Source organism: Bos indicus x Bos taurus, chromosome 11, assembly GCF_003369695.1.
Source record: "Bos indicus x Bos taurus breed Angus x Brahman F1 hybrid chromosome 11, Bos_hybrid_MaternalHap_v2.0, whole genome shotgun sequence".
NCBI classification, from domain to species: Eukaryota; Metazoa; Chordata; class Mammalia; order Artiodactyla; family Bovidae; genus Bos; species Bos indicus x Bos taurus.
The window spans coordinates 37,721,598-37,745,186 of record NC_040086.1 but is presented as its reverse complement, the minus strand read 5'-3'; the positions used below and the strand labels follow the sequence as shown (position 1 = coordinate 37,745,186).

The 23,589-nt window shown below is 35.2% G+C and overlaps 1 protein-coding gene across 7 annotated transcripts in view; it reads left to right on the top strand.

The window, feature by feature from the left end:
* CCDC88A (coiled-coil domain containing 88A) overlaps positions 1 to 23,589 on the top strand; it is a 116,578-nt gene that overhangs the window by 65,908 nt on the left and 27,081 nt on the right. For all 7 annotated transcript variants that reach the window (XM_027555327.1, XM_027555326.1, XM_027555325.1 and 4 more), the window contains exons 13-18: positions 1,306 to 1,490; positions 7,356 to 7,493; positions 8,960 to 10,030; positions 11,324 to 11,451; positions 13,112 to 13,250; positions 16,568 to 16,729. In XM_027555327.1, coding sequence (XP_027411128.1) covers positions 1,306 to 1,490; positions 7,356 to 7,493; positions 8,960 to 10,030; positions 11,324 to 11,451; positions 13,112 to 13,250; positions 16,568 to 16,729 — 1,823 coding nt within the window. The remainder of the gene's footprint in view (positions 1 to 1,305; positions 1,491 to 7,355; positions 7,494 to 8,959; positions 10,031 to 11,323; positions 11,452 to 13,111; positions 13,251 to 16,567; positions 16,730 to 23,589) is intronic.

Here is a 23,589-nt window from a genome sequence, read left to right as displayed (position 1 = left end):
GAAATGAGTTTTACTTAAGAAGACATGGACAACTAATAACATTTATGAAGTCAGTGACTATCTATGATACCAGCTTTTAATAAAAGATTAAGAGTGTGTGCTGACTAGAACAAAAACTTGAAATAAGAATTGAGGCTTTCTTAAATCCTAGGAGATATTTTACTCTATCTGATTTTTAAAAAAGAACATATAACTTGTGGGGATACATGGTTTGTGTGTGTGTGTGTGTGTTTGGTTTTTATGATGGAGGATTTCAAACATACACAAAGTAGACAGACCTAGAAATGCCCTCCTGTATTTCTGTTCATTTCCTTTCCTGAAATCTAGGATTTCAAAATAAACTCTAAGTGTCATATTTCTTTTGTGAATCCTAATATATCTTCAAAATATTTAATGAGTCTGTCATACAGTTATTAGAAAATAATTATTTTTGGCTTACTGGAAAACGTTTCCAGAAGTTGAAACTGAGTTTTCTTATATTAAAAAAAATAATTCCAAAAGCTGCTTAGAAAGATGATTTCCATTGGCAAAATGGACTGCATGTTGCTCTTTATACTTAATTAGCTAGATCCTTCATTTAGAGAAAGACTTTTTTGAAGTGACCTGTGTATAGTACTGTCTCGCCTTTCTCAGAATCAGATTGGGAGTTTTTTTCCCCTTCAAACTGTTTTTCTTTTTTAATCTTTGAAGGTGTGGCATAGAATATGCTTTATACTTATTTGAGTCACACAGTGACTCTGTTAGATACACAGGATAGTAACTATATTTGGTCCAAGTAACCTAAGATTCATTGAGGTTAAAGTTGCTTTCTCATGGAATTAGGACTAAAAGTCTAGTCACTTCAGTCTAAATTTTGTACTTTTTTTCCCACTAGAATACTTGTGGATGCGTATATGTGTGTGTATGCTAAGTCGCTTCAGTTGTGTCTGACTCTTTGCGACCCTATGGACTGTAACCAGGCTCCTCTGTTCATGGGATTCTCCAGGCAAGAATACTGGAGTGGGTTGCCATTTCCTTCTCCAGGGCATCTTCCCGACCCAGGGATTGAACCCTCATCTCCTGCGTCTCCTGCATTGCAGGCGGGTTCTTTACCACTGAGCCACCAGGAAAGCCCCCACTTCTGAATGCTTTAGAATTTAAAGATTTACCTGTATTTATCTCTCTTTTTTCATTGTGTCTATCTTGTATAACTTTATTAATTTTTTATAAAGTTAAGGATCAGATGATTTAGTGTATTTACACTAAATATTTTAAATAGTGAAGAGTAGCATAGTTTTACCAGTGTCATATTTTTCAATATTACAGCACCACAAAAATCCTTGGGCCATGAGGTGAATGAATTGACATCAAGTAGATTGTTGAAGTTGGAGATGGAAAATCAGAGTTTGACAAAAACTGTAGAAGAGCTTCGGAGTACTATGGATTCTGCTGAAGGCACCACCTCCAAAATCCTGAAAATTGAAAAAGAAAATCAAAGACTAAGTAAGAAGGTATAAAAATTAATTTTCAATATAATGTAAAAAAGATATATGTAAAAGTATAAATAAATAGTGTTTAGATAGAACATTTATTTTACAACTTTTATTGTACCCTCAATATTATTTTAACTGATTATATAGATTTCAAACTTATATAAATATGAAGTGAATGCATTCTTAGACTCAACAGTTATTATCTCACAACTAATCTTACTTCTACCCTTGATACTCTCCGTGCAACCACCAGATAATTTTGAAGTGAGTCCTAGACATGGTAGTGTTTTACCAATAAATATCTCTGTATAAATTTCTAAAAAGGAATTTTAAAAAAGAACAGTGATGATATCACACTTAAAAAATTATAGCTTTTGATCAGCAGATGCTTGGGGCTGGTGCACTGGGACGACCCAGAGGGATGGTATGGGGAGGGAGGAGGGTTCAGGATGGGGAACACATGTATGTATACCTGTGGCGGATTCATTTTGGTATATGGCAAAACCAATACAATATTGTAAAGTTAAAATAAAATTTAAAAAAATTTTTTAATATTTTTTGAATATAATTATATTCAAATATTTTTTAAATATAAATCCAAATAAGATTGGTATGTTCAATCTGTTGATGTGTCCCTTAAGTCTGTTTTAGTCTATAGATTTACTCTTGTTTCCTAGTAGTTTTTCTGTTGAAGAAAGTGATGTTTGTAGTCATAGAAAATCATTGGTTTAGATCCCTTAATTAATCAGAGGGTACAAAATCCTGATATTATATCATCCGTTCTTTATTTGGTAGCTAGAGTGTTTCTGTAAGGAAAACTTTTTTTAAAAAAAATACTGGGTTAAAAATAAACCACTGTTAGTTACTTGGAGGAACAACTCTTAGGGTGGGTTAAGTGGGATGAATGTTTGATTCTTGTCCTTAATTTACCAGTTTCCTAGTAATTAATTGGTTCTCTCATATCCTCCTGAGATAATTATTGAGTTTGTTGTGGTGTCATAATAAACTCACAAATTTAAAAATATTTGATGTATTTTAATACATTGTATTTTTCTTACCCTCCCAACTCTTTTTAAGCCGCTACCTGAACCCTTATGACATGACCTAAGCACTCGTGGAGAGCTTCCTTGCTTTCTGCTGTGACAGTGTGTTCTAGGTTCTTTTGAAACATTCCTGCTTCAGACCTGGACACAGCCATTTCTCTAAAAAGCCCTTCTTTCTTTTAGTCAACAGTGGTATTTAGAGGCCACAGTTTAGGGATTATGAAACCTGAATTTAAGTAGACTTTGAAAAGAAATAACAAGCATACCTTATTTTCTTGCATAATACTTTTATCGCACTCACAGGTAATTGCTGCTGTTGTTTTTTACAACTTGAAAGTTTGAGGCAACCCTGCTTCAAACAAGTCTCTCAGCACTATTTTTCTAATAGCGTTTGCTATTACTTCATGTCTCTGTGTCACATTTTGGTGATTCTCACAATATTTCAAACTCTTTCATTGTTATTGTATTTGTTATGGTGATCTCTGTCAGAAATCCCATGGATGGAGGAACCTGGTAGGCTGCAGTCCATGGGGTCGCTAAGAGTCAGACATGACTGAGCGACTTCGCTTTCACTTTTCACTTTCATGCATTGGAGAAGGAAATGGCAACCCACTCCAGTGTTTTTGCCTGGAGAATCCCAGGGACAGGGGACCCTGGTGGCTGCCGTCTATGGGGTCACACAGAGTCAGACACGACTGAAGTGACTTAGCATAGCATAGCATAGCATGGTGATCTCTATCAGTGATCTTTGATGTTAGTATTTTAATTGTGTTTGGGTGGCATAGACTGCACCCATATAAGACAGTGAACTTAATGAAGTGATGTGGTGTTCCAGCTTCTCCACTGACTGGTGATTTCCCCATCTCTCTCCCTCTCCTTGTACCTCCCTATTCCCTGAGACACAACAGTATTGAAATTAGCAACTAATAACCCTAGAGTGACCTGTATGTGTTCAAGTGAAAGGAGTAGTTGCACATCTCTCACTCTCACAATTGGATCACAAGCTAGAAATGATTAAGAACAGTGAGGAAGGAGTATTGAAAGCTGAGATAGGCTGAAAGGTAGGCTGCCTACACCAGTCAGCCAAGATGTGCATGCAGAGAGGTTCTTGAGTTAAAAGTACTTTCAGTGAACTTTGAATGATAGGAAAATGAGAGAGCATTATTGCTGATATGGAGAAGGTCTTAGTGGTCTGGATAGAAGACATGCCAGCCATAGCATTCCTTTAAGCCAAAGCCTAATCCAGAGCTAGGCCCTCTCTTCAATTCTGTGAAGGCTGAGAGAGGTGAGGAAGCTTCAGAAGAAAACTTTTAATCTTTTAGAGGTTGGTTTGTGAGGTTGAAGGAGAGAGGTTTCCGTAACATAAAAGTACAACATGTACTAATGTAGAAGCTGTATTTAGTTTTCCAGAAGATACAATTACGGTGACTACACTAAACTATAGATTTTTAGTGTAGACAAACGACCTTCTATTGGAACAAGATTCCATCTAGGACTTCATAGCTGGAAGAGTTTAATTAATGCCTAGGTTCAAAGCTTCAAAGGACAGGTTTCTTCCCTGGTGGTCCCAGGGAAGACTCCACACTCCCAATGCAGGGGGCCTAGGCTTGATTCCTGGTCAGGGAACTAGATCCCGCATGCCACAGCTAAAGATCCCGCATGCCACAACTAAGACCTGGCATAGCCAAGTAAATAATTTTTTCTTCTTTAAAGGACAGGCTGACTCTCTTGTTAGAGGCTAATGAAGCTGGTGACTTGAAGTCAGTGGTCATTTACAATTTCAAAAATCCTAGGGCCCTTAAGAATTCTGCTTAATCTGTTCTCTGTACTTACTTTCCCTGTACTCTCTTGATGGAACAACAAAGCCTGGATGACAACATATCTGTTTACAGTATGGCTTATTGACTATTCTAAGCCCACTTGTGAGGTCTACTGCTCAAACAAAAATTTCTTTCAAAATATGACTGCTCATTGACAGTGTACCTGATCCCCAAGAGCTCTGTTAGAGACTTAGGATTGAGATTCATGTTGTTCCGTGCTTACTAACACAATATCCATTCTGTGGCCCATAGATTAAAGAGTAAGTTGACTTTGAAGTCTTACTCTTTATTTTGTAAGGCTGTAGCCGCCATCAAAAGTGATTCCTCTGATGGATCTGGGCAAAGTCAGTTGAAAACCTTCTGAAAAGAACTTAGCAGTCTAGATGCCATTAAGAACATTCGTGATTCATGGGAAGAGTTAAAAATAACGTTAACAGGGGTTTGGAAGAAGTTGATTCTACCCCTCATGGATGACTTAGAGGCTTCAGTGGAGGAAGTAATTGCAGATGTGGAGGAATTAGCAAGAGAACCAGAACTAGAAATGGAGCCTGAAGATATGATTGATTTGTTGCAATCTCATGATACAGCTATAAATGGATTAGGAGTTACTTCTTGTGCATGAGTAAAGAAAGTTTCTTGAGACAGAGTCTACTGTTAAAGATGTTGTGGAGATGGTTGAAATATCAACAGAGGACTTAGAATATTACATAAAGCTGATAAAACAGTGGCTGTGTTTAAGAGAAGTGACTCCAATTTTGAAAAAAAAAGTTTTTGTAGCCTTGCATGCTACAGAGAAATTGTTCATGAAAGAAAGAGTCAGCTGACAGAGCAGACTTTATTGTTTTATTTTAAGAAATTACATAGCCATCCCAGCCTTCAGCAACCACTACCCTGATCAGTCAGCAGCCATCAGCATCTAGGCAAGACACTCCCCCAACAAGATTAAAACTTGCTGAAGGCTCAGGTGATGGTTAACTTTTTTTTAGCAGTGAATTTTTAATGAAGGTATGTACATTGTTTTTTTAGACATAATGGTATGGCACACTTAATAGACTACAGTGTGGGATAAACATAGATTTTAGAATATTCATTTGACTCATTTAATTGCGATACTTACTTTATTGCAGTGGTCTGGATCCAAACTTGCAATATCTCTGAGATACTCTTATTTTCCTGTTGTGGGACAGTTAGACCAAGTAATTTATTTGTGCATATCTTTCTACCTACACAAACACATACACACAGTATCAGTTCAGTTCAGTCGCTCAGTCATGTCTGATTCTTTGCAACCCCATGAATTGCAGCACACCAGGCCTCCCTGTCCATCACCATCTCCCGGAGTTCACTCAGACTCACGTCCATCAAGTTAGTGATGCCATCCAGCCATCTCATCCTCTGTCGTCCCCTTCTCCTCCTGCCCCCAATCCCTCCCAGCATCAGAGTCTTTTCCAATGAGTCAGCTCTTCACATGAGGTGGCCAAAGTACTGGAGTCGTATTATAAAGACGTACATGATATTTTTATCTTGAATACCCTCCATCATGTATACCCTTCAAAATGTGCTTTCACTTTTGTTTCCAGTTCTTGGTTGCTGAAAAATATGCTGTAATAAATATTCTTCTACATGTGTCAGCCATGTCTAGTTTTTCCTTTGGATTCTCGGTTTCTAGATTTGGTTATGAAAATCTGCCTAGTTTTTAGACCAATAGCTTTGAATAGGAAGGTATTCATCACAGTAACCTTCAGCACTTGTTAAGATACGGATTGCTGAGCCTCATGCCCAGAGTTTCTAATGTGGTAGGGCTATGGTGGATAAGAATTCTCATTTCCAAGAAGTTCCTAGGTGAGACTCATCCTGCTATTGTGGAACCATGCCATGAGAACCACTGCCTTAGATAATGCAGATAGACATTTTGATTTCCTTGAAATATTTTTTGTCTTTTAAAACATTCTTTGCATCATCTTTAATTCATTAACCAAATAAGCATTTCACAATGAATATAGTGTTAAAATAGAAGTGGCCATTTAGAACTTGGAGTGGTTTTATTTTTGCCGCCACTATAAATCTGGAATTTTGATTTTGAAATTAACTTTAAAGTCTAATTAGTAAATTAGTGATTCCAGCAGTTTTTGATTAATTCTTTGTATATCTTTTGTAAACTGAATGTTTCATTTGAATTCCATTAATACAGGAAATGAGTTTAATTAAATAAATACTGTCCATATGTTTCAGTATGTAATGTGAGAACCAGATTAGTTATTAATAGCTTACAGGTTCCTGATTGTGTAAACTTAATGTGAATTATTGAATAAGATTTGTGACTTTATGCTTTTGAGATATTAATATTACTTCTTAGAGTTTCTTACTGTTGTTACAAGGATTTAGGTAATATTTAAACGTGAAGTGGAATGTTTTATATGCCTTAATCTTTCTTTCTTTTTTTTTTTTTTGGTTACCTGGTTTGAATATGTTATATAATAATGGGGAAATCACTAGTATGGCATATTTTGAAGTTGAATTTGCTTTTTCATACTTGTTAACCTCATACTTTGCTAGAGTTTTGCTCAAATCTTTTTTTCTCTAGTAGTCTCCTTTTTTTCCCTTTTTAACCCAAGTTCCTTCTCGTCTCATTTTCTCATCTTTTCCTTCTTGTGCACTAAATTCCTTGACTAATTAAATTTGCGTTTTACAAATCCAAGGGAGTTTTTTCAGTATGTTTTGTGTATTCTTCATGTGGCATGTGTGTATGTATGCAGTTGTATTTGTGTTTGTGTTTAGAAGTGGAAATTTGCCTTCAGAGATGCAGAGGACAAGAAAGATAATCATGTCTGTATATTTTAGATAGCTGCTAAAATTATCTTGAAATACTACTTGAATTTTTCTATGAAATTCTTAAATTTCACTATTTGAGTATTAAAATTGTTTTCTACCCTTTATTCAGTGATTAGCTTTTGTTTTTACATGCTTCCACTATTTTGAAATACTAATGATATATTTTTTTGTGATTTCATTTTCACCAGGTTGAAATCCTTGAAAATGAGATTATTCAAGAAAAGCAAAGTCTTCAGAATTGTCAGAATTTAAGCAAGGATCTAATGAAGGAAAAAGCTCAGCTTGAAAAAACGATTGAAACACTTCGAGAAAATTCAGAGAGACAGGTTCATAAATTTTTTTATTAAGCAACATATCTTAAAACTTATTAACAAAAGTTATTTTAAAGTTTGTGCAAGTAAAATCTTCATAATAACATTAAATGAAATATTTTAGAAATTTTTAGATTTTAAAGTGACTATAGTTTTACCTCATTTTCTATCCCATGCATTGTTGAAAAGTTGAAGAGAAAACTTAGAATTTTTTAAATTGTCAGTGTGCTTAATAATTAATCTGATATAAAATTTCATGGTACCTGTGCATGAATTGGTTTTCAAGTGTCAGTGGAATGAGACTGCAGATATTAAAGGCCCCGAATGAAATTGGGATGAAGTGCAGCTCTACTCTGATCCCACTGAAGTGGTGGCAGCAACTGTTCTGTATATTTTCATACTTGCTCTCAAGTTTTATTGGTCATTCACATGTTATGCTTGAAGAAACTGAGAATCAAATAGATTAAATAACTGGCTGTTTTAAAATTTCTAATTTTTAGAAGTAAAATTATTTACTTCTAAATATTATCGAGCTATAGCCCTCAAAGTGAAAGTGTTAGTTGCTCAGTCATGTCCAACTCTTTGTGACCCTGTAGACTGTAGCCTGCCAGGTTCCTCTGTCCATGGGATTTTCCAGGCAAGAATACCGGAGTGGGCTGCCATCTACTTCTCCAGGGGATCTTCCCGACCCAGGGATTGAACCATGTCTCCTGCATTGCAGGGGAGACTCTCTACCATCTGAACCCCAGGGTTAGTCCTTAGGTCACCTGTAAAAATACGCATTTCCATAGAGCTATGGAACAAAAATTCTAGAGCTAAGCATGAATCTCTATTTTTACAAGTTTCTCGGAATTGATTGTTTAACACACTGAATTTTAAGAACCTTTACCATTATAATAGACCATACTATAAATTGGATGTTTTAGTTTTTAAATGTACCAGGGATATTGTTATTTTGATGTTTCCAAATCAGAATTCTTTTAGGAAATGAATACACACAAATACACACACATACATATATATACACACACATCTACACATATAATAGAGCAAATACTGTATTTACTGAGGTCTTCCTGTATATATGCATTGTGAAATTTTTTGAATGAATGTAAAAACATGTATCTTCAAGGAGATATGTGTATACATTTCATCTAGACTCATATTTGAATTTGAAACATATCACCACTATATAATCTGAAGATCATTTTGGTTAATATTCATCTCTGTTAACCATTTCTATACATTTCGGACTCCCTAAAGATATGAAATTTAAAGACCTGGCAGTACATGTACGTGGTCATCTCTCAGTAAATATTTGTCAGAATTGAAATTAAAATAGACAATTTTAGCACCTTTTTATGATCTGATTTCCCTGCTAGTTTTTGGAGGAGGAAAACTATGTAATTTTAAAATATTTAGTTCATGTTCCATTAAGTTTTAAATTTTCTTCTTTTTTTTTTTTTTTTTTACTAAATTAGATTAAAATATTAGAACAGGAAAATGAACATCTGAATCAAACTGTGTCCTCCTTAAGGCAGCGCTCCCAGATAAGTGCTGAAGCAAGGGTGAAAGACATTGAAAAAGAAAACAAAATTCTCCATGAATCTATCAAAGAAACAAGTAGCAAGCTAAGCAAGACTGAATTTGAAAAAAGGCAAATCAGAAAAGAATTGGAACATTATAAAGAAAAAGGAGAAAGAGCAGAAGAACTTGAAAATGAGTTGCATCATCTTGAAAAAGAAAATGAACTGTTACAGAAAAAGATAACCAATTTAAAAATTACTTGTGAAAAAATTGAGGCCTTAGAACAAGAAAATTCAGAGCTAGAAAGAGAAAATAGGAAGTTTAAAAAAACACTGGATAGCTTTAAAAACCTCACTTTTCAGTTAGAATCCCTGGAAAAAGAGAATTCCCAGCTTGATGAGGAAAACTTAGAACTTCGAAGGAGTGTGGAATCTTTGAAGTGTGCAAGCATGAAGATGGCTCAGCTACAACTAGAGAATAAAGAACTGGAAAGTGAAAAAGAACAACTTAAGAAAGGTTTAGAGCTCATGAAAGCATCTTTCAAGAAAACAGAACGCTTAGAAGTTAGTTATCAGGGTTTAGATACAGAAAATCAAAGGCTACAGAAAGCTCTTGAAAACAGCAATAAAAAAATCCAACAATTGGAAAGTGAGCTACAGGACTTAGAGATGGAAAATCAAACATTGCAGAAAAACCTAGAAGAGTTAAAAATATCTAGCAAAAGACTAGAACAGCTGGAAAAAGAAAATAAATCATTAGAGCAAGAGACTTCTCAACTGGAAAAGGATAAAAAACAACTGGAGAAGGAAAATAAGAGACTCCGGCAACAAGCAGAAATAAAAGATACCACATTAGAAGAAAATAATGTGAAAATTGGAAATTTGGAAAAAGAAAACAAAACCCTTTTCAAAGAGATTGGTATTTATAAAGAATCCTGCATTCGTCTGAAAGAATTAGAGAAAGAAAATAAAGAGCTTGTGAAAAGAGCAACTATTGATATAAAAACTTTGGTTACATTACGAGAGGTAAGTATAGTTAATTAAATTTCACACAAATTTTTAAATTTTTTAAATTTAGAACTTCTTTAAGCTTTATTATGGTAATTTGTATAATCTATTTATGGTTCAAAGTAGAAATTTAGAATTAAAAAGCTTCTAAGTTTCCCACTTCTGTTAAACTAAGAAGTGAATGCAAATTGTATTTTTTAAGAAATTATAGTAATAAGTTATCCATGTAATATCTGACTTATTTCTTATAATTTTACATGTTTGTTTCAAAGTAATATTAAAATATATGATCAAAACTTACTGAATGTGATAATTGCTGGTTATTGAATATTAGCTATGTGCCAAATACTGGATAATTTTTACGACCAATCCTTTATTTCTGTTATCTCCATTAGATTAGAAAACTGAGGTTCAGAGACATTAAGTAACTTATTTAAGAACAAAATGGTAGATTTGGATTTCTGGATTCAAATCTAGATCTTTCAGATTTCAAAGTCCCTTGGATTTTGACTGAGAGAATATAAGCAAGAGAATGCAAATCAGGTCAGCACTGAACAATTGGTAGTTGGTTGGATCTGTGTATCATGAAGAATTCTAAAATTTATAGGAGTAGATTGGCAATAAATGGTTGGTGTAGCTCAGAAGAGAGCAAATAGTGTTTATTTGCTATCCCTATGCTCTACTATATATGATAACCTTTTAAGTTCAATTTAAAAAACTTAGCATTCTGGCAGATGCTTGCACTGGGAAATCTGCCTTTCTGCTAAAGAGACATTGAAAAGGGATCATTATTATCCTTTTTCTTTTTCCTTTCTGTTCTACAATCCTACACACATGAACAATAGGTTCCTGGTCCCCGCATCTCTAAGAATTCCCCCTAGTTATTCAGATCAATGTCTTAGGCCTTTTCCACTGGGAGAGGTGTGCTTGGGATGGGAGAAGGGTGTTGTATCCAACGTATATTCATGAAAGAAATATGCACTAAAGTTCTAGTTTAGTATGAAAAGTTAATGGATATGTGTTGTTTCCCCCACACTTTTCAAACCTAAGATGTGTAATCACAAGTACGAGTTTCTCCTTTTAGTTTTTAACATTAAAAAGTTAAAAAGTATTAGCAAAATAGAAGAAGGAAAACATTACTGGGTTATAATTTTTTTGCTTGACTATTTTTTATTGATAAAAAGTTCAGCAACAGCCTTTCTGTCTTTCCTGGTTTAAATTTTGTGTATTCCTGGATGAAATCTTGGCTGAATTTCTTGGATGTTTATGTTCACAACACTTATGTGAGTTTTGCATTACTTTTAAAATAAGGATTTGGTGAGTGAAAAATTGAAGACTCAACAAATGAACAATGATCTTGAAAAATTAACTCATGAGCTTGAGAAGATAGGGTTAAATAAAGAGCGACTCTTACATGATGAGCAAAGTACTGATGACCGGTGAGTATTAAATCTATCTGAAGAACTGTGGAAGTCATTTATTTTGCTCAAGCATTAATTTTGAGACTGTGGAGCAATTAAGGCAGAAAAATAATGTAGAAAACTAGGGCTTAACAAACAATAAAAAATTAACTTATATACACTTTAATTTGAAAATATTCAGTACAGGCTTGAAGAGAATTTCTATTCTCCCATGGTAAATACAGTCTATCAGTTAATTAGATTTTCAAGTAGTCTACTGTTTAGCGTCCAGTTGGCCACATGATTCCAGCTGGAATAGAAGTGTGTATTGTTAAGAATATTGTTATACACTAGATTTTATTTCATTAGAATTTTTGTAATTATATAATTTGTATTTTGTTGCCTATCCATCATTACTGTTCTAGTAAGTATTTATATTTTATAATAAATAAATGTATGTGGGAAAAAATTAATGTAGATTGTATTTATTGGCAAGAATTTATTCTTACCATTGTGGAATATATAGTCTAATTGTGGACTTGAATGTATAAATGTAGCAAAGTGAATTTAGTGGTAGAGTTGAAAACAGTGCCCTTTGATCACTTTTGTCTTTCCCTTTGTAACAGTTTGTTGTCCTGTGCCTTCTCTCTCAATATAGTTTCCTAGAGTTAGGTTCTTAGGCCTCTTATCCATTCCATGAGCATTCTATCCATCATCTCAGCTTACATGCATATTATTCCCTGCTTACTGAACATCTCTACCTGGACAGTCAGAACTCAGGCATCACAAATTTAATACATCCAGAGTCATACACATTACATGCTTTAAAATTGTTTGTTGACTCAAGCCAATATCAAAGTGAGATTTTTTTTCTCTGTTGTCAATGAACTTAAAATCTAATTGAGCAGAAAATATATGCGCACAAATTAATTACAATAAGAGGCAGAATATGATAGAATTTCTCATATATGTACTTCAGGTTTCTATTTGGTTTAGTCATTGAGGTTCTCAGGTGTAAGAAATAGATTAATCTGTAATTCCTAGTTTGTGGTTCCCTCTCGGAGTATGTTCATGGACATCCTTTTTATAAAGAAAAAAATCTTAATATAAATATTCATGAACCCATCAGAAAGATAACTAAAATATTAACACTCAAACCTATCTGCCCCTTTCTGTTCTATTACCAGTATCTTGACTCTTTACTATGTTGTCCCCCCTCTTTATTTTTAATATTCTGCAAGTTCTCCATGCCCTAAAGGTAGTCTTCAGAGTGCTTTAAGTCTTAACTATTCATATGTACTTGTGTAAATATATTATATATTAATATCATAGACAAATGCTTAATAATGTGCTTAATCCATCCACTTACTCTTCCTGTAGATTCTATTCTTATGAAACTAAAAGAAATATTTTGAGACTAAGATCCTCCAGATGCCTTTTTGTAGCATTAATTTTTGCTTTTGACAACCTAGACTGTAATCTGGAGCTGTATACTCAGGGCTTTTTTGTTTTTTTCTCATTACCAGGAATAGTTAAAAAGGGAGAGTAGGCAGGAAGAACAAAATAATTTAATTTGCTTCTTTTTTTAAAAAAGATTATTTTATAAGGCTTATTTATGTATCAGTATCTAATCATAAATTATCTTTAAAAATAATTTTCTGACCTCCAGTAATGAACTCTTTTTATACTTGGATAATAGATACAAACTTCTGGAATCAAAATTAGAATCCACTCTAAAGAAGTCTCTTGAAATAAAAGAAGAAAAAATTGCTGCTTTAGAAGCTCGACTAGAAGAGTCCACAAATTACAACCAGCAGTTGCGCCAAGAACTAAAAACAGTAAGTGATTTTCTTGGAAAGAATTTTGATTGTCAACTTTTTCTCTTTTTTGCACTGCTCAGCTTGTGGGATCTTAGTTCACTGACCAGGGATTAAACCTGGGACCCAGCAGTGAAAGCACCGAGTCCTAACCACTGGACCACCAGGGAATTCCCTGTCAGATATTTGGACAGAAAAGTATAAAGTAGAAAATGAAACATAAAATTTTATTACTGTTTTGTCCATTTCTTTTTCTTAAATTTCTAAAATTTTCTGTATTATGTAGTTTATAACAAACTATTTTGTCTATATGCTATAATTTATTCAATCTTATTTTATGTATGAATGTCCCTCAATATGTATGACGACACATATTGGAATTGTGAGAGTGGAATGGGGAAGAGGCAGACTTACTTCATTGGGAAAAGCTCTCAATGTGATTTTGACACTTCACTGTCACTCTTTTCCTATTGAGATTCCAGGTAAAAGTTTGATTAAAAAAAAAGTATGGGTGTGAGGATAGCAAGTAGAGGCAAGCAGTATGTGTGGTATAAGAGAGCCCTTGATCTAAAAAATTTGAGGTCTTTTCTAAATTTTTTAATTGTGTTATTTGGAATTATTCAGTGAAATATGTGAGGTAGGGGCTACTGTCTGTTTTCCCTATGTGAATGAATTGAAATTGAAGGGACTTGCCCATTCTATAGGGTTAGTATTTGGCAGATTGGTAGAATCATGTTCTGCCTTTTACTCCCTTTTATTAGCTCTGTAGTCGTACCTGGAGTGGTTTTACAGTCAACCAAACATTCAGGCTGACAAGCTTATTATAGGCCACATTTAGAACCATTCAGTTCAGAGCACTATAAGAAGTATAAGCTAATAGTAGGGCACAATCTGGTGTCCCTCTTCACATATTTGTCTGAGAGTCATCTTCTCACTAGATAATAGTTCAGACGCAAGAAGACAAGATTCACATTGGGTAAGTGTGAAAGCTGCTCTGGCTTTGGGACGTCATGCTTAATACCAGTCATCATCCCTTGCAGCATCTCCAAATGCATGGATTTAAGATCTTCACAGTCTTAAGATTTAAGAGTTCCTACACTCAGAGAAGTCCAAAGATGTAGCTTCTTATTAGGTATTTATAGTTCTTGTACAAATACAATTTACCCATCAGAAGTCATTTTTCTTGACTGGTAGCATGGAACATTGTAGTTTTATCAGGTTTCCAGAGAAAGTTACTCAAAGGTTAATTTCTCATACAGGAGAGGAAAAGGATTGGTTCCTCATTTGCGCATCATTGCTGGTGTTTGTCTCAGACATTAACACAGAACATTTTTTTTACAGAAGGAATTTTAGAACTTTGTTTAGTCAGCATAAGTGTTGTCTAAAAAAAATATAAAGTAAAACTTGTTACCACATTTCATTAATCATCTTTCTTTTTCTGAATTTTTGCCCTTTATGCAGTATCACTATATTGCAAATAAAGTCAATTTCATGAAGCTACTAAGCCAGAAAATAAATGGGTTTGAGTATGGATTGGTATATGATGTGTTTCAAGTCTAAAAGTTAGAGACTGTCTTCCACTTTCAGCCATTTGGAAGTGGAAGATTTCCAAATTATTATTATTGGACTAGTTTTCTGCCATAAACATGCATTCAACTGAAATTGCACTGTTCTAGTTTTTAATATATGATTGATTAATTATACTGTTCTAGTTGTTTCATAGTTAACATAGACTATGAAAGCTAAATATGAGTAATAAGTATAAAGTAAACATTAAAATAGTATGACAAAGAAGTATAACTAAAATGCCAGCAAAGGAGATTACATAGAATCGAAAAATCCAACTAAAAGCAGAAAAAGAAAAAAGAGAGAACAAACTACAGGTTGGACAAATGGAAAATAAATAGCAAGATAGCAGTTTTAAACCAAACCATGTCAGTCATCACATTAAATGTAAATGGTCTGTACATCCCAATTAAAAGGCATTTAATTTATTTAAATTAATAAATTAGATAAGAAGGCAACACCCACCTGTACACTGCCTCTGAAAAACCCTGATGGAAAATGTCATTTTCAATATGAACATAAATTAAAGATTCTGATTAATGATATATAAGGTAAAGGACCATTTTTGAAACTTAACAGAACAGTGGACTGAAAATGAGAAGTTCTGAATTTTATTCTCACATCCCCTTCTTTATAATGACATATGTCCGTAACTCTTACAAGCCTTGAAAAAAGAGCCTGTGAGAAATTAATGTAAAATAGACTGGAAATTATGTTATCCATCTATATTTTAGGGTGTCAGAAGTATTTTTTTTTAAAGTGGAAAATCAGGATCTCAGAACATATGTTCAATCATTTGCCAAGCTTTAAGTGACACTCTATCTGGGCATCTTATTTTCTGTAATCTCAAATTATTGTCTAACTCAGTAGTAGTAGCAAAGTTTGAGCCATAAAGCTTTCTTGAGGTTGCATTAGACATTGAATTATTTTAAACATCTATATACTTGTCTTAATAGAAAGTTTGGGTTTAAGTTAGAAATTTATGATAATCATTTCCTAGGAAAAACTAGTAATTCAGTATAACAATAATTTAAATTGAAGAGAGCAATTTAGTTAATCATTAATTTTGGATGATGACCAATTTGTTAGTTTTGAGTTTGCTCTGTTAAAGTAGGATTTGGTTATAATCATACCAGAGAACCCTGAATAAGATATATCCTTGGATTATTCACTCTTTATAAAATGAATAATAGTAATTTTATGTGGGTCAATATCTGTATAAAGAAGTCATTTATTTATTAACAGGTCATTCTGGGCAACATAATCCTTTTAAAAAGACCATACATAGATAGATACTTCCTCAGCTTCAGTTATTCTTTTTAAAGGAAATTAATATATGTGTCAAGTTTTTGTTCTTGACATGGGGATCTCTGAAATCTCTAAACCAATTATAAACAGCTCTAAAAACAATTGTTAGTACTTAGCAACAAGTCTATATTCATCTATTCTTCAGTGATATTTTCATCATAAGCAACAGGATCTGAAATTACAAAATAATAGCAACATGACACTTAAGCAGGGTATATTAATATTTCTAGAGGAAAACATTTGCACTTTACAATGCATAAATTGTGATAATGATAATAATGGTAATTGTATATATTATTATATTTTTAAATAAACTGTCTCTCACATTCACCAGACCGTTGTGGAGTTTAATTATGATAAATACAACCTTGGTGGTATGTTTTCTCCCTTTTTAAATAAATGAAAACAATGTTATAAATCAACTATACTTCAATTTTAAAAGATATTTTAAAATAAAATTTTAGGTGAAAAAGAATTATGAGGCTCTCAAACAGAGACAGGATGAGGAAAGAATGGTTCAGAGCTCTCCTCCAGCTGCTGGTGAAGACAAGTGGGAGCGAGAAAGTCAAGAAACAACTAGAGAGCTTCTGAAAGTTAAAGACAGATTAATTGAAGTTGAAAGAAATGTAAGTATTTTAGAAGGAATAAAGTTTTTTAGAAGTCAAGGATCACTGAATATATAACAGAGTTTATCTAATCTGGTTTTGTAGTTTTGTTCATTTTATACTTTCTTGATCAGTTTGTTTCATAGTATTAAGTATAGTATTAAGACAAGAACAGTTTAATATTCTTTTCTTCATCATCGTCATGTAAGCACATCAGCAAGCTTTGTCAACTCTGTCATGTAAATAGAATGCAAACTCATCTATTTCTCTCTGTCTCTGGTGCTAACACTCTAGTCTAAGTTACCCTTATCCCTCATCTGGACTTTTAAAAAAGAGTATCACCCTAACCGGCCTGCCCCTTTCACTTCTCGCCCAAACTGACCCATTCTCAATGTAGTAAAATAATTTGTGAGGTTTTTTATTTATTTATTTTTGGCTGCACTGGGTCTTTGTTGCTGCTCACGGGCTTTCTCTAGTTGCAGAGTGGGAGCTGCTCTAGATGCGGCGTGTGGGCTTCTCACTGCGGTGGTGTCTCTTGTGGAGCATGGGCTCTAGGGCTTGCAGGCTTCAGTAGTTGCTGCACATGGGTTTAGTAGTTGCTGCACGTGGGCTTAGTAGCCTGTGGCATGTGGGAACTTCCCAAACCCAGGAGCAAACCAGTGTCCCCTGCATTGCAGCAAGGTGGGTTCTTAACCACTGGACCACCAAGGAAACCCTAGAGTTATTTTTAAAACATAATCCAGGTCATGTCATTTTCCTGCTTAAAATCTTCAGTGGTTTCCCATTTTATTAATAATGAAATCCCTGGTGACTCAGAAGTAAAGAATAGGCCTGCAGTGCAGGAGACCCAGGTTCAATCCCTGGGTCGGGAAGATCCCCTGGGGAAGGGAATGACTACCAACTCCATGGACAGAGGAGCCTGGCGGGCTACATACAGTCCATGGGATCGCGAAGTCGGACACAAAGTTAGTTAAACTAACACTTTAACTTTCACTTCCATACTTTTTACTATATCCATAAGATCCTATTTGACATTGCCCTGCCTGTATCTCTAGCCTTATACCATATTAGTCTTCTACTTACCTTGTTTATTAATCTGAGGATAATATTGGTATCTGTTAATATGTGGAAAACAGAACAGTGACTGGTACTTAATAAGCAAATTAATTCTAGTCATATTGGCGTTTTCTGTTTATTCCTCTTTCACGGCCTTTCTGTTTGCTTGCCCTAGCTGGAACACGTGACAGGCTTCTGTCAACATTCAGGTCTCACATAACATGTCATCTGTAGGGGGTTTTCCCTGACCCCTTCTCCACTGAAGCAGTTGTCCCCAACCTAAAACCATTTACTCTCACACCACTGCCTTGCTTAGTTTCTTCATGGAACTTTTTACCAGTTAATTTTTTGTATTCACTGATTTACTATTTGACTATAAAAAAGCTCCCTGAATGCAGGTAGCTTGTCTTTCTTTTACATCACTGTGCCTTCTCTGTGTAAAACAATGCTTGGTAGATAGCAGATTTTTAATAAATATGTACCGAGTGAATTTATTAAATATTTACTGTAGAAAATAATTCAGCAACCATTTTCAAAGATGAGTGAGCCTAAAGAACTTAATGTGCTAACAAGTAAAAGAGTTGTGGTTCAGTTCAGTTCAATTCAGTTGCTCAGTCATGTCCGACTCTTCACAACCCCATGGACAACAGCACACTAGGCCTCCCTGTCCAACACCAGCTCCCAGAGTTTTCTCAAACTCGTCTCCATGGAGTCGGTGATGCCATCCAACCATCTCATCCTCTGTCATCTCCTTCTCCTCCTGCCTTCAGTCTTTCCCAGCATCAGGGTCTTTTCAAATGAATCAGCTCTTCGCATCAGGTGGCCGAAGTATTGGAGTTTCAGCTTCAACATCAGTCCTTCCAATGAACATTCAGGACTGATCTCCTTTAGGATGGACAGGTTGGATCACCTTGCAGTCCAAGGGACTCTCAAGAGTCTTCTCCAACAACACAGTTCAAAAGCATCAATTCTTCGGTGCTCAGCTTTCTTTATAGTCCAACTCTCACATCCATACATGACTACTGGAAAAACCATAGCCTTGATGAGATGGACCTTAGTGGACAAAGTAATGTCTCTGCTTTTTAATATGCTGTCTAGGTTGGTCATAACTTTCCTTCCAAGGAGCAAGCATCTTTTAATTTCATGGCTGCAATCAACCATCTGCAGTGATTCTGCAGAAAGAAATAAAGTCAGCCACTGTTTCCAGTTTCCCCATCTATTTGCCACGAAGTGATGGACGGATGCCGTGATTTTAGTTTTCTGAATGTTGAGCGTTAAGCCAACTTTGGTTTTATTGTTTTCTAATTTGTTTATTGAAAACTAAGCCATGAAGACAAAAGTTAATCTCTTACACTACTAATTTCTACTTTTTCATCCAAAAATAATCACTGAAAACTGTTTTATATTTCCAGAAAATGTTTGTGAGGTATCTATTTATAAGAGTTTTATTTCTTTTACAGATTTACATTTTTGAGACCTTATTTCCATTTTTCAATTATTTTATCTTAGATCTATTTTAGCACATACAGAGCTATATAATTTTATTTAATGACCACATACTATTCCATTGTGTATATATTATCATAATTGATTTAAATAAATTCCATATCAGTGGACATTCAAGTTATTTTTCAGATTTTGCTGCTGTGAAAATCCATGTTATAACATGTTTCTCCATCCTAATTCTCTTCTATTATGTCCAACTCTTTGTGACCCTATGGACCTTATCCAGCCGAATACTGGAATGGGTTGTTATTTCCTCCTCCAGGGGAATCCCTTGCTCATCCAGGGATTGAATCCCCATCTCTTAAGTCTCCTACATTGGCAGGCGGGTTCTTTACCACTAGTGCCACCTGGGAACCCCTAACATGTTCTGCATGCTAAGTTGCTTCAGCTGAGTCCGACTTTGCAGCCCTATGGACTGGAGCCCTCCAGGCACCTCTGTCTGTCGGATTCTCCATGCAAGAATACTGGCTGCTGCTGCTGCTAAGTCACTTCAGTCGTGTCCAACTCTGTGCAACCCCGTAGACGGCAGCCCACCAGGCTCCCCTGTCCCTGGGATTCTCCAGGCAAGAACACTGGAGTGGGTTGCCATTTCCTTCTCCAGTGCATGAAAGTGAAAAGTGAAAGTGAAGTCACTCAGTTGTGTCTGACCCTCAGCGACCCCACGGACTGCAGCCTATCAGGCTGCTCCGTCCATGGGACTTTCCAGGCAAGAGTACTGGAGTGGGTTGCCATTGCCTTCTCCAAACTGCTGGGGGTTGCCATTCCCTCCTTCAGAGGATCTTCCGGACCAAGGGATCAAACCCGAGTCTCTTAATATATCTCTTGCATTGGCAGGTGGATTCTTTACCACTACCACCACCTTGAAAGCCCTAACTTTCTTGGACCCACAGCATGTGAGGTCTTAGTTCCCCAACCAGGGATCGAGCCTGCACCCCCTACATTGGGCTGGCAGAGTCTTAACAGTGGACCGCCAGGGAACGTCCTAGGGTAGTAAATTGCTGACAGTAGAACTGATAGGCCAAAGAGCATATCTAGAGAGAGATTTCTGTGTGTGTATTTAATTTTAATTGATAAACTGTTGTAAAAGCTTTTCAAAAAAGTGAATTTTCAGTTCCACTAATAGAATATCTGTTATTCCAGATTGACATTGGGTATTCCCAACCTTGTAATTTCTATTTAAGTGATAGAAAATATTTTGTGTGTTTTAAATTATTAGTGAGCTATTTTATATCCTTTTTTGTATTTATCAGCTACATATAAAAATTCATGTTTCATTATTCAGTCATATATATTTATCTATCAATCACCTGGATTAAAAATTAATTTCAGAAAACTTGGTGTGTTATATTCTATAAGATGAATCTCTTTTCCCACTTACTTCATCTGTAAATTTCCACTGGGGAGAAATTACCTGGTTGACATATTGTGCTCATTTAGATAATGGGTTTATAAAGATGGCTACCCTATATTAGACTGGTAATTTTTGCTGATTTGCTAGTACATATGTTTGTTAACTTCATCATTTTCCATTGTAAACCTTCTCTTGTTCTTTGATACCCTATCTACTCTCAGTTATCTCTTCCATTCATTATAGACTATAGGAGTTTTTCATATTAAGGATACCCAGACTCATTAGAGCTTGTACATTTTGGTTTCTGAAGAGCTGAACTATAACAGTATAAGTGAATATACTTATATATCTCACATATATAAGTGGAAAATGGTGCACCTTTTTGTTATATCAGAATGGTATATAAGAAAGTGCTATACTCAATATGCCAGCAAATTTGGAAAACTCAGCAGTGGCCACAGGACTGGAAAAGGTCAGTTTTCATTCCAATCCCAAAGAAAGGCAATGCCAAAGAATGCTCAAACTACCACACAGTTGCACTCATCTCACACGGTAGAAAAGTAATGCTCAAAATTCTCCAAGCCAGGCTTCAGCAGTACGTGAACTGTGAACTTCCAGATGTTCAAGCTGGTTTTAGAAAAGGCAGAGGAACCAGAGATCAAATTCCCAACATCCACTGGATCATCGAAAAGCAAGAGCGTTCTAGAAAAACATCTATTTCTGCTTTATTGACTATGCCAAAGCCTTTGACTGTGTGCATCACAATAAACTCTGGAAAATTCTGAAGGAGATGGGAATACCAGACCACCTGACCTGCCTCTTGAGAAACCTGTATGCAGATCAGGAAGCAACAGTTAGAACTGGACATGGAACAACACACTGGTTCCAAACAGGAAAAGGAGTACGTCAAGGCTGTATATTGTCACCCTGCTTATTTAACTTATATGCAGAGTACATCATGAGAAATGCTGGGCTGCAAGAAACACAAGCTGGAATCAAGATTGCTGGGAGAAATATCGATAACCTCAGATATGCAGATGACACCACCCTTATGGCAGAAAGTGAAGAGGAATGAAAAAGCCTCTTGATGAAAGTAAAAGAGGAGAGTGAAAAAGTTGGCTTAAAGCTCAACATTCAGAAAACGAAGATCATGGCATCTGGTCCCATCACTTCATGGGAAATAGATGGGGAAACAGTGGGAACAGTATCAGACTTTATTTTTGGGGGCTCTAAAATCACTGCAGATGGTGACTGGAGCCATGAAATTAAAAGACACTTACTCCTTGGAAGGAAAGTTATGACCAACCTAGATCGCATATTCAAAAGCAGATATTACTTTGCCAACAAAGGTCTGTCTAGTCAAGGCTATGGTTTTTCCAGTGGTCATGTATGGATGTGAGAGTTGGACTGTGAAGAAGGCTGAGCACCGAAGAATTGATGCTTTTGAACTGTGGTGTTGGAGAAGACTCTTGAGAGTCCCTTGGACTGCAAGGAGATCCAACCAGTCCATTCTGAAGGAGATCAGCCCTGGGTTTTGTTTGGAAGGACTGATGCTGAAGCTAAAACTCCAATACTTGGGCCACCTCATGTGAAGAGTTGACTCATTGGAAAAGACTGATGCTGGGAGGGATTGGCGGCAGGAGAAAAAGGGGACAACAGAGGATGAGATGGCTGGATGGCATCACTGACTCGATGGACATGAGTTTGAGTGAATTCCGGGAGTTGATAATGGACAGGGAGGCCTGGCGTGCTGTGATTCATGGGGTCTCAAAGAGTCGGACACGACTGAGCAGCTTAACTGACTGACTGAACTGATCCCATATTATTTTTCTAGTGTAAACTTTTTTTACCCTTTGTGATCAGATGAACAAAAGAGAAGTACAATGTCAACATTTATTTTAAAGCATTTTTCTTTCTCACCTTTGATTTTATAGTATAATATCAATTAATTCATGATTGAACTTTTATACTGTGACATGTAGTATATATAACTTGAAAGCCTATAAAGTGAATGTTGTCATTGTCCAATAATATAAAATAATGATAAAGATATCTGTTGTGATTCAGTTGTAATCTTTTTTGCATGTTGCAATATATATAAATTCTGGCCTTGTATATTAAAGTTTTATTTTGATTTTCTAGAGGATTCTTTGTTTATATTTTTTGATGCTAATTTTTAAATGAGTTTTTATTGAGAAATAATCCTGAGAATATAATATTTAAAACAAACATCACATTTTAAATATAATGATTTGCATGGCAGTTCAGCCATTTAATTATAAAATTGAAATATGATCCTATATATTAGGAAAATTGAAAATAGTATGTTTTATTTGGATTCATTCCAGAAGTCATATAGCTAAAACATTTGTAGTAAGTGTGTTCTACCATGAAAAAAAAACACTGGAGAAAAGTATGTAACATCTGTTAGGTCTATTATGTACTAAATTTTTTAAACAGATGGTTAAGATTGTTCCTGCCTCTCTTCTAAATAATTGTGTTTGTAAAACACTTAATTTTGCTGCTACCCCAGGGACCGCTACATATTTGTGTATGTGTACATGGGTATTTGCCTCTGGGGAGTTAGCAGAAGGTTCACTGTCTCTTGGCTAGACACAGCCCTGTTTGCTCCGGGCACTTTTGAGTAGCATAAAAATCACAGAACTGACAATCCCATTCTAGTTTTTTTTGTTAATAAATATACTTATAATGGAATATGTTGTTCTTTGGACATTATAAAACAGGCAGAACACAGAGACAATAGTATTAAGGTTTTAGTATTGCTTTCTTTCCTAGATTAAGTATCTTTTTACAATTTGGGTTACAGGGGAAATGTCTTGTCTTTTTCTCTTTTAAGGTTGTTGAGATTTTTTGGATTAGCATGGTAATGAACACTTGTATAACATTCTAGTATCTGTTAAACAGAAATATGTTTGATGCTTTTATTTTTAATATGTTTTTTCTTTAT